Genomic DNA, 16,518 nt, shown 5'->3' with positions numbered 1-16,518 from the left:
CCTCAAGTCCTCAAAGAAGCTTTCTTTTGCACCGTTAGGTGCATAAAGTCCGACTACCAACACTCTCTTTAAATTCCAAATACATTCCACTGCTACAAATCTAGCTTCCACATCTCTCATAACAAATTTTGGCTGTAGCTCCTCTTTTATGTACAGCACCACTCCTCTTTTTTTCTTATTAGAGGCCGCTACAAATTCTTTGCCCAGTTTTCCAGATTTTAAATATTTTACATCCTGTTTTCTAATATGGGTCTCTTGCAAACAAACAATGTCACATTTTTGTTTTAGTAGCCAGTGAAAAATGTTTTTCCTCTTATTCGGTGAGTTTAATCCATTTACATTCCAAGATAATACTTTACACTCCATACTCATAATCTTGTTGGTAAGTCTTTTTCATTGTCCTTAATAAATCGCTCCATCTCTCGCTCAGATCTAATGCGTTTTTTGGCCCCTCCAAACTCAAAGGACACTCCTTCTGGTAGCTCCCATCTGTACCTGATTTTCATGTCCTTCAAAATCTGAATTAGCACTTTGTATTTTTTCCGATCTAATAACACTGATCTGGGCAATTCCTTCATTATAATAATCGTCTTGCCATCAATCTCCAATGGATCTTGAAACTGTTTTGTCACAATCCTCTCTTTCATATTTCGTGTTGTAAACTGCACAATCACATCTCTTGGTAATTTCCTCTGGGTTGCAATTCTCGAATTCACACGGTATGCCACATCTAGGATAGCCACAACTTCCTCCTCCTCCTTCCCCAGGTATTCAGCCAACACCTCAGTCATCTGTTCTTGCGCTGACTTTCCTTCCACTTCTGGCAAGCCACGAAAACGTAGCTGCTTCTCCATATGTTTAGTTTCTGCAACTGACATTCTCCCCTTCACCAATCTCATCTCTGTTTGTTGCGTGTCTGCTAAATTCTCCATCGCGTCTTCTACTGTTTTAACTCTCTGCTGCGTTCCTTGTAATTCACTTCGTATTGTTTCCATACCTTTTTTCACTTCTGACAGCTCCGATTTTACTGTCTGTGTAACCTCTTTAACCTCTTTTATCAGCTCCAATTTCGTGTCCTTAAGTTCTTTAATCATATCTAAAAGTTTTTTGTCCAGGTTTTTATCCAGGTTTTCTATTGCCGATTGCCACTCTTTTTTTGTCATCGTGGGGCTTGCTTTAGCTCGCTCCCACGAATCCGCTCTCTTCCTTAACTCCGTGGCGTAAAATTTAACGTTTTTCTGTTTTAAATGTCCCGGTCTTCTTGCAAAAATTAAATTTTAAAGAGTCCAAAATGCCGGGCGTCTTTTCTCTATGGTTTCTCTATGATTTTGTAATCCAAGATGGCCTACTTCCTTTTCCGCTGAAGCCGCGACCCTTCCCCTTTCAAAAATGGCGATTCCCTACTTCCTGCCCTCCAGCAAGGGCCGCTTCTCTCCAGCCGCTCTATTGTTATTACGCACTTCCTGTCTCCCGTCTTCCCACAGCAGATCTCGCGATGGTGTCTTTTTCTCACAGCTCCAAAGCCACAGGTATTCAAAACAATAGTCCGATTTCTTTAATAACTTCTTTAAACTTAGTCTCTTTTCAAATACAATTCCTGCCGAGTCTTCCCCTCCTTTTCGCTAGTCTGTTGCAGTTTAAAAATCTACTTTTTTTCCTCTCTGTTTTTATCAATCTGTCCCATATCAGAAGATAATGATCTTTACCTTCTCTTCACTTTTCTCGGGTTGTAATCGCTGTTTCGATTTTAAGTTCTCCTCTCAGCTTCTTCCCCCAATCGAAGCTTGGGTATGTAGGTCTTATGCCAGCCGAATTGGCCCCAAAACTGCCGCAGAGATTATAGCCGACCCATCGCAAGGTGGGACCTCAAGGATCGGGAGGGGACCCGTTGTGTAGAGCCCCCCCTCGTCCGAGATCTAACTCACCCTAGGGTCTTGAGCGTTCTTTGCCTGCTCCCCGCCTGAGAGCAGTCGGCCGCGGGCTATTTTTACCCCACCGGCCGGTTAAAACGGCAGTCCGGTCAGCTCCGCAAGTGGAGCTGCGTTAGACCTCCATGAATCCCAAACCGGAAGTCCGCATGTGACCATTTTCTCTGCGGGCAACCCACTGAGTTCCACCACCTCTTTTCCCAGAAAAAAAGCCCTGGGAGCACCTATAAGATTAACAAAATTTGTGGTAGGGTCTGCGCTTTCGTGAGTCGCAGCTCACTTCAGATACAGCTCACTTCTTCAGATGTATCTGAAGAAGTGAGCTGTGTGACTCACGAAAGCTCAGACCCTACCACAAATTTTGTTAGCCTTATAGGTGCTACGGAACTCTTGCTGTTTTCTACTGCTACAGACAAACATGGCTACCCATCTTGATCTTGTTGCTTTTATTTTTTTGTATGTGTACTTTAACTTGGTTTTAACTGTTTTAATGATGAGTTTTTATTTGGTTTTGACAGCTTTTCTTATGCTTGTTTTTAATCTGTTAGCTGCCTTGGTTACCCTAATGAGGGCAGAAAGGAAGGTATAAATGTTGTAAGATAAATAAATACCTGGCTGGCTAGAGACTTGACCTTGGGTCTCCCAGTCTAATGTTTTACATAATGCTTGCTCTCTTGAGCAGTAGAGTTTTTCCTTTACCTCTTCCCCTCAGTCCAGAAGGCCCATTCCATTCCCACTTTGTAAATTTTTTATCTCCTAACTTCAAAATTCAATGTCTCCGTGGTGGATGACATTATAAAATTATTATTAGGACTGTGCTCATGAAATTCTGATTTCTAATTGTGACCCAGAGGTTGCAAAGGGGCTATATTGGACCGGGATTTATGGTAAGAATGTGAAATTAACCACCATAATTTTCCTGAAGGAAAAAAAAACCCCATCTATACAGTCTATTAATGCTGACTTCTGAATCTGAATATATTAGAAGCAATTACACAGTGGATTGCTCTGTGTGTTATTAATTTGATTGAAAGATTTTAAACACAGTGCATTACTCACTGGAAATCCCTAGCAGCCTATTGTCTTACTTTACATAATTCCTTGTGGTCCAAACCTATCCAAACAGGAGAAAAGGAGATGTAAAATTAATGTATGGTTATTACTGAAATTACCTCATAAATTAGTTAAGTCCCCCATCAAGGTTAAAATGAACATTATTACTTTCGAAAAAGTCTCAGTGGTTTTCATCTTGGGCATTACTTTTATTGGAGAAGGAGGTCTGTCTTGGAAACGGAATGCAGAAGTTAAATATTTCCTGTCCGTACTGCCGACCAGGGGCTGCCTTCAAGAGATTGACAAAGGGGTCGGAACGTATTTTGTTCCGTTGAACAGGTGGCATGCGAGGAGAGGTTTCTTTTGATTCCATGCACTGTACTGCTTGCATTGCTTTGATGCTGCTCCTCCGCGCTGCCTCGTAGTGGAAGTTGGTCATAGATCCAGAGGAGTTAGCCATGTTAGTCTGTAGATGCAAAATAGTAGAGTCCAGTAACCTTTTTAAGGCTAACCAACTTTATTGTAGCATAAGCTTTCACTGTAGTGGAAATCATGTTTGAGGCATAATCATAGATCTCTACCAGTAGTGGCGAAAGGATCTTGTGGGACGGGAGCGTTCTGAGATATGGAACTCTATACGGGTTCTTTTTCAGTGTTGGCAGACACATTTTTTGAGACTCTCCCAATCTCGTGCTTGAAGTGGTTAGCGAGCCTGACCCTGATCCAGCCAAGGAAATCTGCAATCTATCTAGTATATTTATAGTCTGCTTTTTTCACTGAGACTCCAGGGTAAATCCTAGTGGAAATTAGTTCAGTCAGTAGGATGAAACACCTAATAAGCAACGCAGTCAGACCAGGATTACAGCAATCTGAAGCAAAGCATTGAGTATTAGACATGATATGTTAAATGATGCAGAGCATGGTATTCGATAAGGATAAAAACAAAGCAGTGAGTGTAGGATAATGCATACAGCAAACAGATAATACCTACTATACACAGTAGTATAGTCCATAGTCCTATTCTTTTTGTAAAAGCACCTTCCTGAACCATTTTGTTACAGCTTTATTATCTTTATAAAGATGTCCTTCTGAACAGATTTCTTCTTATTTTTATCCTGCTCTTTATCTAACAAGCTAAGGGTGGTATATATGGTCCTCTGCCCTGTTTTATATCCAGCAGCCCTAGCTTAGGATGTGAGAAAGTGGTGGTTACTGTGAAACCAGGGTTTCAAATAGGTTTGTAAATTCTGAGGCCATGATTTTTATATCAACTTTGGTGCCATTTAACACTTAAAAGGAAGAGGAAGATTTGTCTAGGAAAGATTTGTCCAGGAGGTAGTTGTTGTGAATGTCCTGCATTGTGCAGGAGGTTGGACTAGATGACCCCCAGAGATACCTTCCAAGTCTATGATTCTGTGATTCTGAGAAGAGGAGGAAGGAGAAGAGACGAGGCACTGCAGGGACAGCAGCTGGTCATTAAGGCTTCTGGGAAAAGTCCTGATGGGGCCTCCACTAGAGCCACCCTGGTCCATGATTTCAAGGGAGAGACAGCTACTACTCCGTGCAGGGAAAGTACGAACTGCTCCTGCTGCCAGCTCCCATCCCAAGCCAGCAGCCCTGCCAGACCTCACACAGGACAGCAAAGGAGGTACCTGGTCAGGCACTGTGGAGGCTGGCTGGGCAGTGTCATTCGCTTTTCGAGGGCTATTTTTCCTCCTGATCTGTCCAGAGCATATATGTTAACATGGCACTTCCAGTTGGTTTTGCCATGTTTTAAGAGATTTCTGTGGGACAGTGTCCTGAGTATTACATTTTGACATAGGAGATCATGGTTTGAATCTTTCTTCTTCTGCCATGGGGGTGGGCTGGAGGATGCCATGCAGCCTTAGCCCAGCCACCTCAGCCTCACCTCACAAATTGATGGGTGGGATAAAATAAATGAAAAACAAGTTATATTTTGTCCCACCTCCCCGGGACTGGTCTGGAAACAAAGGTTAATGCTCATTATCTATTGACAGTACACCAGGATAGGAAATCCCTCCTCACAAAAGGGTAGTACGTCTGTCCATCCTACTGTATAAAAGGCAAACCGTACTGGTGACAACTCACTTTTTATCCTCACGCAGGCACACAGCCAATGACTCTGACCTCTAGGCCACTGCGAAGCACCCGCCTGCTGGTGGGAGGGGGCATACCGAATAGATGGCCTAAGCACACCTCCCTGCCCCTCCCCTCCACGCCTTCCCACTCTGGCTTCCTGGCCGCTACGAAGCACTTGCCACTGGGAGGGGGCCCACTGAATCAGTTTTCTAGAGCCCGTTGTATTTTTTCACACAACGGGTGTTGGTGCTAGTACAGGTCACAATTGACTCTTTGTTGGAAATCTATCTGGTGGTGACTGGAAGCAGGGACTTTTCAGTAGTGACACGACACCTTTGGAGTGCCCTCACTGGGGAACATTCATTTGGCCTTGACAATGAAAAGCCAGTTTGGTGTAGTGGTTAAGAGCGCAGGACTCTAATCTGGAGAGCCGGGTTTGATTCCTCACTCCTCCACTTGAAGCCAGCTGGGTGACCTTGAGGGTAGTCACAGCTCTGTCAGAGCTCTCTCAGCCCCACTCACCTCACAGGGTGTTTTGTTGTGGGGATAATAGTAACGTACTTTGTAAACCGCTCTGAGTGGGCATTAAGTTGTCCTGAATGGCGGTATATAAATCGAATGTTGTTGTTGGTTCATTCTTTCAAATCCTGTGTAAACTGTTAAAGACTTTCCCCCCTGCTAACTTGTTACGGTTTTGATAACTTATTACTGTTATGATTGCTTGTGACTTTTGTAAACCACTTTGAAATTAGGTAGGATATAAATTTGTTAAATATTTTATGATCTCCATACTATGCTTCATCTAGGTTAGGGTAGGACTCAAGAGCCCAAATGTCAAAACAGTGGGAGGGAGGAGCCCCACCTCCCCCACACCTCAGTCCCAAGCAGGATTGGGCCCCTGCAGTGTTTGTAAACGGAGGGGGTTCATAGGTAAAATGACGGTGGCGGCCCTGGGGGCAGGCCTGGGATGCCATATTGTGTAGTTTGTCTCTTAAGCATCTGTCCAGGGACAACTGCCCTAGACTCAGAGTCTTTGCTGCTCCCCCCCACCCCATGCCTAGCTACCAGTGCTGCCCCTCCCCACCTGCAGAGGATAGCCCCATTGCCGGGATGCCTCTCTTGAGGATGCCCAACCTGCCACAGGTATTGCAGGTTCTGAGGCCATCGTGCACAGCTGGTGGGAAACAGACCACCCACCTGGCAAAGTGGCAGTCTCAGGGCTGCTCTGGAAGGTTTCCCTGCGGCCTGAAGGAAGCCCTGCATCAGCACTGGCCACGGAAGAGCCAGGGGGCCGGGAAGGTGAGGAGGAGCCAAACTCAGGCCATGCAGCACTCCTCGAGAGGAAGGCATCCTGCCATCCTGAGGCCCTACTGTGGTCAGGGGGAGGCCAGGGCAGCACCCTGCCCGAGTGGCGAGATGTCCCCCAGGGCTTCTGGCAGCCCCTGGCACTGGGATTGGCCCATGCTCTGAGAGTGCGCCTGGGGGGTGGTTGGGGTGGTGATAGGGGAGGAGGTCAAATGAGGCTTCCTCAACAGGCCAGGGAGGAGGCAGGAGAGTGTGCGCGTGTGTGGGTAGCCAGAGAGAGAGCATAAGACCTAGCACCACTTGTCCTGGGGACCAATGGAAGTTGGTGGAGTGAAGAAGCCCAGCCCTGCACTCCCCAATTCTGAGCAGGGCCAGATCAACAGGGGGCAGGGGGGGTAGTCTGCCCCCAGCTTCACCAAAGAGGGAGCGCCGGGCGCAGCTGCCAGCCCCGGGAGCGTGCGGGTGGCAGGACAGGGGGCAGGTGAAAGGCAGCGCGGGTGGCTGGGCAGCCGGCTTGCTGTGCGCCTCCTGTCCTGCAGGGCAGGCAAAAGGGAGTGCGAATGGCTGGGCAGCCGGCTTGCCACGCACCCCCTGTCCTGCGGGGCAGGCAAAAGGCAGTGCGGGTGGCTGAGCGGCCGGGTTGCCGTGCACCCCCTGTCCTGTGGGGCAGGCAAAAGGCAGCGCAAGTGGCTGGGAGGCCGCCCACACCATTCGCCTGCCCTGTAGGACAGGGGGTGCATGGCACGCCGGCCGCCCAGCCACCCGCGCTGCCTTTCACCTGCCCCGCAGGACAGGGGGCAGCCAGCTTGCCACGCGCCTCCTGTCCTATGGGGTAGGCGAATGGCGTGGGTGGCCTCCCAGCCACTCGCGCTGCCACTGCCAGCTCCGCGGCATGCTGGGACAGCCGGCTTGCCACGGGGCGGCATGCACGGAAGTGACATCATCACGCAGCACCAGGAGCACGTGCATGCGCTGTGCGCATGTGCAAGTGGCTGGTCTTCGGTTGCCCTGGGCACCGGCAACCATAGATCCGGTCCTGATTCTGCGGTCCAAGAAGCCTGAGTTAAGGAGTCAAGGACGGCTGCCCACCAAAGGATAGCTGCCAGTGCCCCCGGGGGGTTACAAAATCATTGGCTGAAATCTAAAGAACATTTTTCCTGAGAATAAGTCCCACAGAATAAACAGGGCCTGCTTCCGAGTTGACCAGTTTATGATTGCTGCCTTTATTAGCTAGAAACCACAAAAGAGTACTGAATGGGTGGGATATCTTCTTCTGCACTAGGACACGCATTTACGCAGCCTTTGATTTGGTTGTTGCCACCCTAAAAGGAGTTTATTACTGATTCATACAGAATGAGAATGTATTGTGCCATATCTATTAAAGCATGTTTTATGTGTAACAGTAATTAAAATATAATTGGAATCATGAGTTCTTCTAATTATTGGCTTTTCATAATGCGTATTTAAAAGAATGGGTGCCCATAAAAGTCTTTATGTAAATATATGCGCGCGCACAACCAGAAATGGGTTTCTGGCAGTATCGTAATTAAAGAGGGATTAGTTAACATACAATTTAATCATTTTGTCATAAAAAAGATTTCGGCCTCATTCATTAGATGCTAATAAATATTTGTAAACATACACACAAATTCCATTTCAAATATGCCAATTGAGATCCAAAATTATTTCACCGTAAGTGACAGAGCAATCGATCTGGAGACTTTACACTTGCTCTTGTATCGAACATGAAATTGAGTGTGAAATTGTGGTGGTGTGCAAGGATTTGGGGTTTTACCACCCTTGTTCATGTATGCTAACAAATGGACAGCTGTGGTTTTGGAGAGGACGGAGAGCCACAGGTGAAAATGTGACACCCCCCCCCCCCTTCATGGCCTTTTTTCTTGCTTGCAGATTAATGGATCCTGGAGGTAGGAAACTGAGCTTGGACGAAGGCGCGGGAGAGTGCTTTCCTCGAGTGCAGTTTTCCTTCCTCCTTTGACCACTTAAACTGCCAAGAAGGAGAAGTTTCTCTTGCAACTGGAAGGGGGAGAGTTGGGTCTACCTGAACCTGGTTCTCCCTGTTGGTTCTCAGGGCGAAAGAGGGCCTGGAGCAGACGACTGGCTTCCTTTTCAGTCTTGCTGCTAGCTGCAGCCAGATCCCAGATGTCATTTTGTTCGGCCGCAATTCTCTGCCATCCTACGGACAGTGTGCATGTGAAACTCATAATCTTCTTCCCTTTAGATTTGGAGGAAATGTGTTTGCTTGTGGATAACTGGGGTCCTCTCTACGTCCTGAGAGCCTCTACTTTTGACCGTCATAGTGCCCAGGGAATTTGCACACAGCGTACCCACTTTGCTAACTAAACTGTCTAATTTGGAAGGGAATAACTGCAGTGAGCTCTCAGAAGAGGACTAATTGGAAGGGTCGGCCTGCCATTCAAAATAGATGAAAGTATTTGTGGCTGGCAGGTTGACCTCGCTTGCAGCTTCGAATAGGAAAGATGATTTACTATTCCCAATTATACAATTAAAATGCTAATTATGCTTCACCTGGCTAATTCCCCCGCTCTTAAACTGAAAGTTGCAATTGGCTTCGCTCTGTGTAAATCATGTGTGATGTAGTCACGGAGATGTGTGTTACTTTTCTTTTGATTTAGGAACCCGCAATACCGCCTTTCATCCCCACCCCGGGAGCATCTGTCCATTTTCCAATTAAGTGTTTTGTTTGCTTGTTTCGTTGTGTACCTCTCTCCAATTTGTGTTTTAGAAAGGAAGGGAGAAAAATGTTTATTTCTATGTTCTCGTTCCATGTCTGAGTCGCAGTGTTTCTGCAATTTCTGACCTGTGATTTCTGATCCACAAGGTTGGATCCAAAGTAGGTTTTCCACGAACGCTCAGCAGTTCTGTTAATGGAACAGAACTCTCCACTCCGCCTGCAGCAGCCCATTTATCTCCCTGAAATGCTCCCCCTGGTGAACCAGAGATTCTCCAGAATAGCATGGAGGCAAATCAGGGGTCAGCTGCAGGAATGGGGAATTGGCAGAATTCTAGAGAACCAGTTTACTGGTTAAAAGTGGCAGGACTCTAATCTGGAGAACTGGGTTTGATTCCCCGCTACTTCGCTTGAAGCCAGCTGGGTGACCTTGGGTCAGTCACAGCTTCTCAGAGCTCTCTCAGCCCCACCCACCTCACAGGGAGATTGTTGTGGGGATAATAATAACACACTTTGAAAACTGCTCCTGAAGGGTGGTATGTAATCGATTGTGGTGATGGTGATGATGATGATATTGTAGAAATTATATAACCCGTTAGCAGAAAATTAAGTTTTGATCCAACCCAAAGGGTAACCTCATTATTAATTGCCTAACCATGGTTAGGAAAGTGGGAGCATAATGAGAGCTTGTCCACTTCCCTCTCATTTGTGAACCCTTTTTCAGAGCTAACCGCGATGCCAGGTCATGTCTTCCCCAATGCTAACACTAACCATGGTTAGCCTTATCCAGGGTTGCAGGCTAGCTCTCAATTCTGGTTGCTAACTGATGTAGTATTAACATTGGTGCGCACATAGCTTATTTATAATTAGCTCTCAAAGAGGGCCATGGTTAGGAGACCAGGAATATGTCTGCCCTGGGCTACAGAGCGGCGTACAAGAACCCACCAGCCCTGCTGAGCAAAGAGGTCTCTCCCCTTCATGTTATGTTACTGAAACATGTGTTTTCAGAGCCGTACATTTTCACGCTTGACCATGTTAAACACGCAAGGTCTGGCAAAAATAATTAGTGTTAAGGTTGTCAGATGTTCCTTGTATTATCAGATGCCCTTCATCTTAATTGATTTCTGGCCACTTAGAACGTTATAGATGAGGCACTGCAACGTTGTGGTGTCGTGTATTTGTGAAGTGTCACTCTGTCAGTTCAAATGCGTGCAAATAGATTAATTTGCTAGGGTGCTTAGTACAAACAGATCCCTTGTTCTTTGCTGAGATTTCCAGCGTGGTGTACAGGACAGACCACTAGCTGTGATCATCTTTTGGATTTCCAGTCTGACCCCAAAGCAAGGGTGTACATTATCTACCTTCTCTAAATTATATAGCTGGAATCCAGGGAGCTCTTTGGGCTGTGCCTGCGGGCCAGAATGTGCCCCCTGGCATGCCTCTGTTCTACTTTGAGCAGGGGATCTTCCAATTTCATACCGTAACTGCTTTTTTAGCATCACTTACCAGTTCTCACAGTGGTTTCCCCCACTACATGGGGAGTTGCTATTTGAGAAACACCCAGCTCGTAGCTAGATGCAAGGAATTTGAGTAGTCCATTGGATCTCACCCTGTTGTGTATTGTAAATTAAATAACAAGAATCTCAATCTGATCTAGCAATGAGTTTATAGGGTTTGTGCAGCCCAATTCTAAGTATGTGTATTGGAAAGTCAGTCTCAAGGTGCCTGGTACTTCTAAGAAACTAACAGTGATCTTAGTCAGTACAAATACTTGCCTTGTTCCAGAATAAAACTGTGATCTCAAAGTGGTATTACTATAACCACCATCTCAATATTCATTGATTATTGATCAACTGTAATGGAAATTAGTGTCTTTGGCAGTCGGGCCAACCGAGGAGGAGGTCCCTTTTCTGAAGTTATTCAGTGGTTTTGGTACCTCATAGCTGATGGCTCCTACTGTTCTGTCTTCTTGCTGATAAATTTCTATGTTCCTTTAATTCCTATTGCAAAGTTTTGCTATCTGGGAGATTGATTTATTGCTACATACGTGGCTGAACCCCAGCTTCGTTCTTCATCGTTGCAGTTCTAGAGTTTGAAAGGATACATGTGCCCCACCCCTGGACATCCTTCCTGGAAAACTTTTGGGGAAAGAGGATTCAGCCACCTGTGAAAAGCGTGCATGTTTTTGTATGGACTTCTTTGTCCGTCCTTCTGTCGCGTTATTGAATAGATTTGTGTGCCTGTGGGGGGTCGATACCTTGAACATTCTTCTAATGCCTTGCATCGTGGCAGCTGCTGCAACAGAGCACGCTCGCAAATGCTTCTGAAATCTGAATGGGTTCCATTATCACTCCATGTTAATGAAATGATTTTAATATTACTACAAATGAGGTTCTCTCCCCCGCCCGCCCCCCCTCCCCCAGCAATCCTTTTAGTATTAAAGGGAATTGGATCATAATTAGAGCATATTTCACAGAGTGAAAGGGGCTATAATATGTGCTTGGCTCTTAAAGCACTTAATCCTGTATTAATTGTACTTTGGGTGCATCTGCCCTTGTCTGATGAAAGAGCATCCATCAAGGAAGGGGGGGGGCTGGAGCCCTTTCAGAAGGCTGAAGAGCTCCCCTTGCAGGTTGCTTGTACCGCCGTGCAAGAGTAATTTTGCCTGGAGGTAGACGAGTCTCAGAGATGCATTCCTTCTGCAGGAGCTCCCGGCTGTCTGCCGTCCTGTTTCCCCTGGTCAAAAAGATGTTGGGGGGAGGGGGGTTTGAAATAAAAATACCAGAGTTTTAGAGAACTCTTTATGAGGTGCCCCAGTTAGTAAATCAACCTTTCAAACCACTCTTTGAATTTCTGAAAAAACGACCTGTTCTGGACAGATCAGAAACGTTTATAGCGGCCTTTTTTGAAGGGGATGGGTGGGATTATTGATTTGTTTTAGAAAAAAATTATCCGTTTCCTTTCCGATTTCTGCTCAAGCTGGCTTGTATAGAATTACGACACATCTTAAAGAAGAGAGATTCCCCCCCCGAAGAGTACAAAACTTCTCTGCCCAGATGAACCAATCAGCACCCAGCTGTGAAGCAACACTTGAGAAATATACCCTTTGAAACAAAACCATCTTACAACCCTTCCAAAATACATTAGAGACGGTGCTTTTCATACACCCTCTGGCAGATCGTTTCAAAGCAGGCTACAGAGAACACTCTGCTCCTTGCAGAGGATACACATGCTATCATGGTTGAGGGAAGAGGAAGTGGTGGGAAAAGCTTAGCGATCATAGAGGCAGATGCAAGAAGGAGTGTTAGATATGCGGGTTCCTGGTCATGAAGGGTTTTTAAGGGTTAGATGTGACAACCTTGACGCAAATCTTCATTACCACAGTGCAGTTGCTTTGATACCAGTGTTAGAGTTTTGTTGCATTTAGTTCACATAACTGGATGAGCTGCAGCATTTTGCACTTTCTGGAATATCTGAGCAGTCTTCAAGGGCAACCCCACCAAAGTGTGCGTTATAGTAGCCTAGCTGGACAGCAATGTACAATCGGTGGATTGATTATATGAGTCCGGAAAAGAAGATAAATTCTGAATATAACTGAGAGACTCCAATATAAGGAAAAACACCACTGTTACTATCTAACTGCTTACACTTTTTACTCTTAGTTCAAATTCATTTGAAAGAAGCCAGTGGATGATACAACTGTAGGACATGACACCTATATTCACATGAATGGGGTTACAGACATGTTCTTGAGAAAGTAGCATGAAACAAGGCAACAACAAGCTAGGACTCTCGTCGGACAGTATCTGGAATGAGGAATTTCTCCTACAAGAAAGAGATAGAATATTGGACTGACTTAATAGTATTATACTTACTGAAGTATACCAATACAGGTGATCCTTTTATGATTGTAGATTTGGAATAGTGATGTTGTATGACTTGCATATGGAGAAGAGACTGATAAGTAGCTATAAATTCTAATGATTTGGGTTGAAATATTTGAACTGAGAGTAAAAAGTGTAAACAGTTTGATAGTTATGGTGGTGTTTTGCTTTACATCAGAGCATTTTGGCCATAACGCTTTCTCTTTGTTGTGTATAACTGAGAGACAACATTCTTTGTTACTACCTCAATCTGCATTCGAAACAACAAGGAAAGATCAAAAAGGACCCAGGACTTCTAATATGGTCATTAAGCTGTAGGCAATCTCCATCCAAAATAGGCGACTCAGTATTTGTTATCAGTATAGTGTGGCTCCTCCTCACTCTTCTTACAAAAAGGCTGTGTGATAGAAGGGAGAGCCAAAAGAACTGGATAAAATAAAATGCAAAAGATATTATTAAATGGCTATCAGAGGGAGTTGTTTAGACTTTCTCCTGTTCTATAAAGAAACTCCACGGAGCAGAAGGGGACAGTGGAAGAGAGCTCCATTGCCATAGTAAAGAAAGAGCTTTAAAAATATTGGTCAAGGCTGTGTTGACACTGTTGATGCCATAGACCAGGAGTCCCCAACTCTTTTGAGCCTGTGGGCACCTTTAGAATTCTGGCACAAAATGGTTACCACAAGAGGTGGAACCACAACAAAATGGCTGCCGCAGGACACGAGGCCAACCACAAAATGTCAGGGAGTGAGGTAATGCATTACTCTAATAGTAAATCTTTCACATTTCAGGCAGATGCCCTGTTTAAATGAACTTATTATTTTAAAATATTTTCTTAACCTTCAGTCAAACAGTGAAGATGCTTTTGCTGTTATGGCAACTGCTGCCAAAGCAACAATTTTTTTAAAAAAATCTGCACAGCCAATCAGAAACCCTGCTGGGTGGAAGCCCTACCTAGCCCCACCCACTTTCTAAAAACATTTGGTGGACGTCAGCAAAGGTGTTGGTGGGCACCATGTCACCTGTAGGTGCCATGCCCCTGTCCAATCGCAGTCTCTCACATATGTGTTATCATAGATTATTTGCAATGTGCTCACTGCCCATTTAAAGAATACCTCTGGGGATATGTAGACTCCTCACCATCTGATGCATATTGTTGTTTACTCAGGGGCTGGGGGGGAAATTGAGTTGACAGACTCTTGGTTTAGCTCATTTTCCATTCCAATCCATATATGCTAGATGTGGAGCCTGATAGACTGGGCCACATCCCTCAATCCCCTTCACTGGAGTTACTCAGTCAGCCTTTGTTGACTTCTCCAAGTATGCACCTCCCTTGGAAAAGTTTTACTTTTGAGACGACCTTGGAGAAAAGCTCACTTGGTGTATTGGTTTCCTCTTTCGAGATCCATTTATGCACTAGGCAGCATGCTGTGTGCTGGATTCCAGACGTGCGTTTTCAACAAGGCATCTATGGCAAGAGCCAGAATTTTAGCTGCTGCGTTCAGCTTATTGACCCTCCATAGACTGCAAACTGACTGTAGAGGACAATGAAAGGACTTCGGTGGTCATGGAGGGGGTCAGTTTGTGGTTCTCTTGAGCATGAAGCTCTTGTTTTCAAGTGCCTTTTCAAAAACGGGGTGAGTCTGTCAGACCATGTCCTAAGCAGGGCCATAGAGAAGAAGCCTTAATGTGCGGCTGTCTTGGTGGGGGGGGTGTTTGCTCCTTCCTGTTTGGTCCCAAGAAAACCATTAATGGCTGGTCTCCTTGATTTCTTTTTTTCTCCTCTGCAGCCTTTTCCAACACTATTGCTACACTCGTGGAGGTATGCGACACACTTCCTACACGTGCATCTGTGGCAGGTAAGCATCCTTTTCGGGTTAGAGAAATACCAGGCAACCAGTTGAACAAAAGTCTCAGTGAATTGCCTGTAATTGGCCCAAATCAAACCATCATGTGAAACAAGATGCTGTTCAACTCGTGAAAGAAAGAGCAAGAGCTGGCGTTTTTAATAGGGTTCCCAGGTCCCCCTAGTAGAAGAGCCCCGTGGCACAGAGTGGTAAGCTGTAGTACTGCAGCCCAAGCTCTACTCACGACCTGAGTTCGATCCTGGCGGAAGCCGGGTTCAGGTAGCCGGCTCAAGGTTGACTCAGCCTTCCATCCTTCCGAGGTTGGTAAAATGAGTACCCAGTTTCCTGGGGCTAAAGTGTAGATGACTGGGGAAGGCAATGGCAAACCACCCCGTAACAAAGTCTGCCAAGAAAACGTCGTGGTGTGATGTCCCCCCATGGGTCAGTAATGACTCGGTGCTTGCACAGGGGACTACCTTTACCTTTTGTTTAGGTCGCCCTGGTAACCAGCGGGGGGTGGTGTCAGGGGGCTTTCTAGCAATGTCATTAACTCACCAGCAACATGCTGATGTCACTTCCAGGCACATGGGGAGTGACAGCAGCACATCAGGACACTGTCGATCACGCCCCCCCCCCCCGCCCCCTGCATTATTTCCCACTATTTCCCCCCTGCTGGTCCGGAAATGCCTGCTGGGGGTGATAGCACTTCTAAACATGCTGAACATAGGATCTGTCACATACCTATGGCCCTTTTGGATACTCTAGGCTACACACTGTCACACCCTAGAGACCCTCATTCCCACCCCTGAATGCCTTTCCAGAACCCCTAGGAGTACCCGGAAGGCTCTAGTCTGTGTTTGTGAGGCTGTTCAACCTCGGGTCCATTCTGTGTACACCTTTAGCAAGTAACTCTGAACACAGGCAGGTAAAATATATTATTGGTATTTGTTGAAGAACGAACACAGGAGCATATGCAAAGCAGGAAATGCTCTTCCCAGATATTTAGGCAAGGCACAAAAACAAATAAAGCTTGCTATTCTAAATACAGCCTATCTAACTAAAATACTGCGGGCTAGCTACCTAGCAATTCTCTGCCTTGGTTCCAAGGCTGGTTGTTCTTACCAAGACATTAGCCAAGAGTCCATCCATGCCAGCCAACTCTGGGCATCCTGGTAGAGTGGCCTGGAGCTGAGAAGCTCCTCTTCTCACATAGTGGTAGACATTAATGGCTGAAAAGTGGAAGTATTGAACTTTGCCTTGAGACAATGAGACTTCTTGAGGGCCAAGGTGACCAGCTCATTGAACCAAGGAAGCGATCAGGGCTCAGCAACTTAATCGGCATTACAGCATGAGAAACTATGGGGAGTACAGATTGCAGATTGTCTTCAGCTACCAGGCTCCAAGCTCCTTGAGAACACTTTCTCACAAGAGCAAAGCAACTCAGAAGTGTATCCGATCAGCAGACCGAGGGACTTTCCTCACAACAGGCCCAAACCAGAGTTGGAAAAGTATACTTTTAGGAGCCTGTTTAAGGGTTTTTCTGCAGGGGCAAAAGTACCCCTTGAGGCTTATCTTTGGAAGAGTGTGTGGGGGTGTATTGTCCGATACGTGACTAGAGGCCTTTGCAAACTGAAACAGGCTTTGAGAAGAAGAAGCTGTTGTCGCAGAAGCACAGGGTAAAGGTGACTGGG

General features: G+C 45.8%; 1 protein-coding gene across 1 annotated transcript in view; it reads left to right on the top strand.

Moving 5' to 3' along the window:
- The window catches only part of PEPD (peptidase D), a 223,321-nt gene that overhangs the window by 145,428 nt on the left and 61,375 nt on the right, over positions 1 to 16,518 (top strand). The window contains exon 10 of the mRNA XM_055000754.1: positions 14,771 to 14,839. Coding sequence (XP_054856729.1) covers positions 14,771 to 14,839 — 69 coding nt within the window. The remainder of the gene's footprint in view (positions 1 to 14,770; positions 14,840 to 16,518) is intronic.

This window comes from Eublepharis macularius, chromosome 16 (assembly GCF_028583425.1).
Source record: "Eublepharis macularius isolate TG4126 chromosome 16, MPM_Emac_v1.0, whole genome shotgun sequence".
In the NCBI taxonomy this organism is placed as follows: Eukaryota; Metazoa; Chordata; class Lepidosauria; order Squamata; family Eublepharidae; genus Eublepharis; species Eublepharis macularius.
Note: the sequence above shows the minus strand (reverse complement) of the source record. Positions and strands in the feature narration are given on the sequence as shown.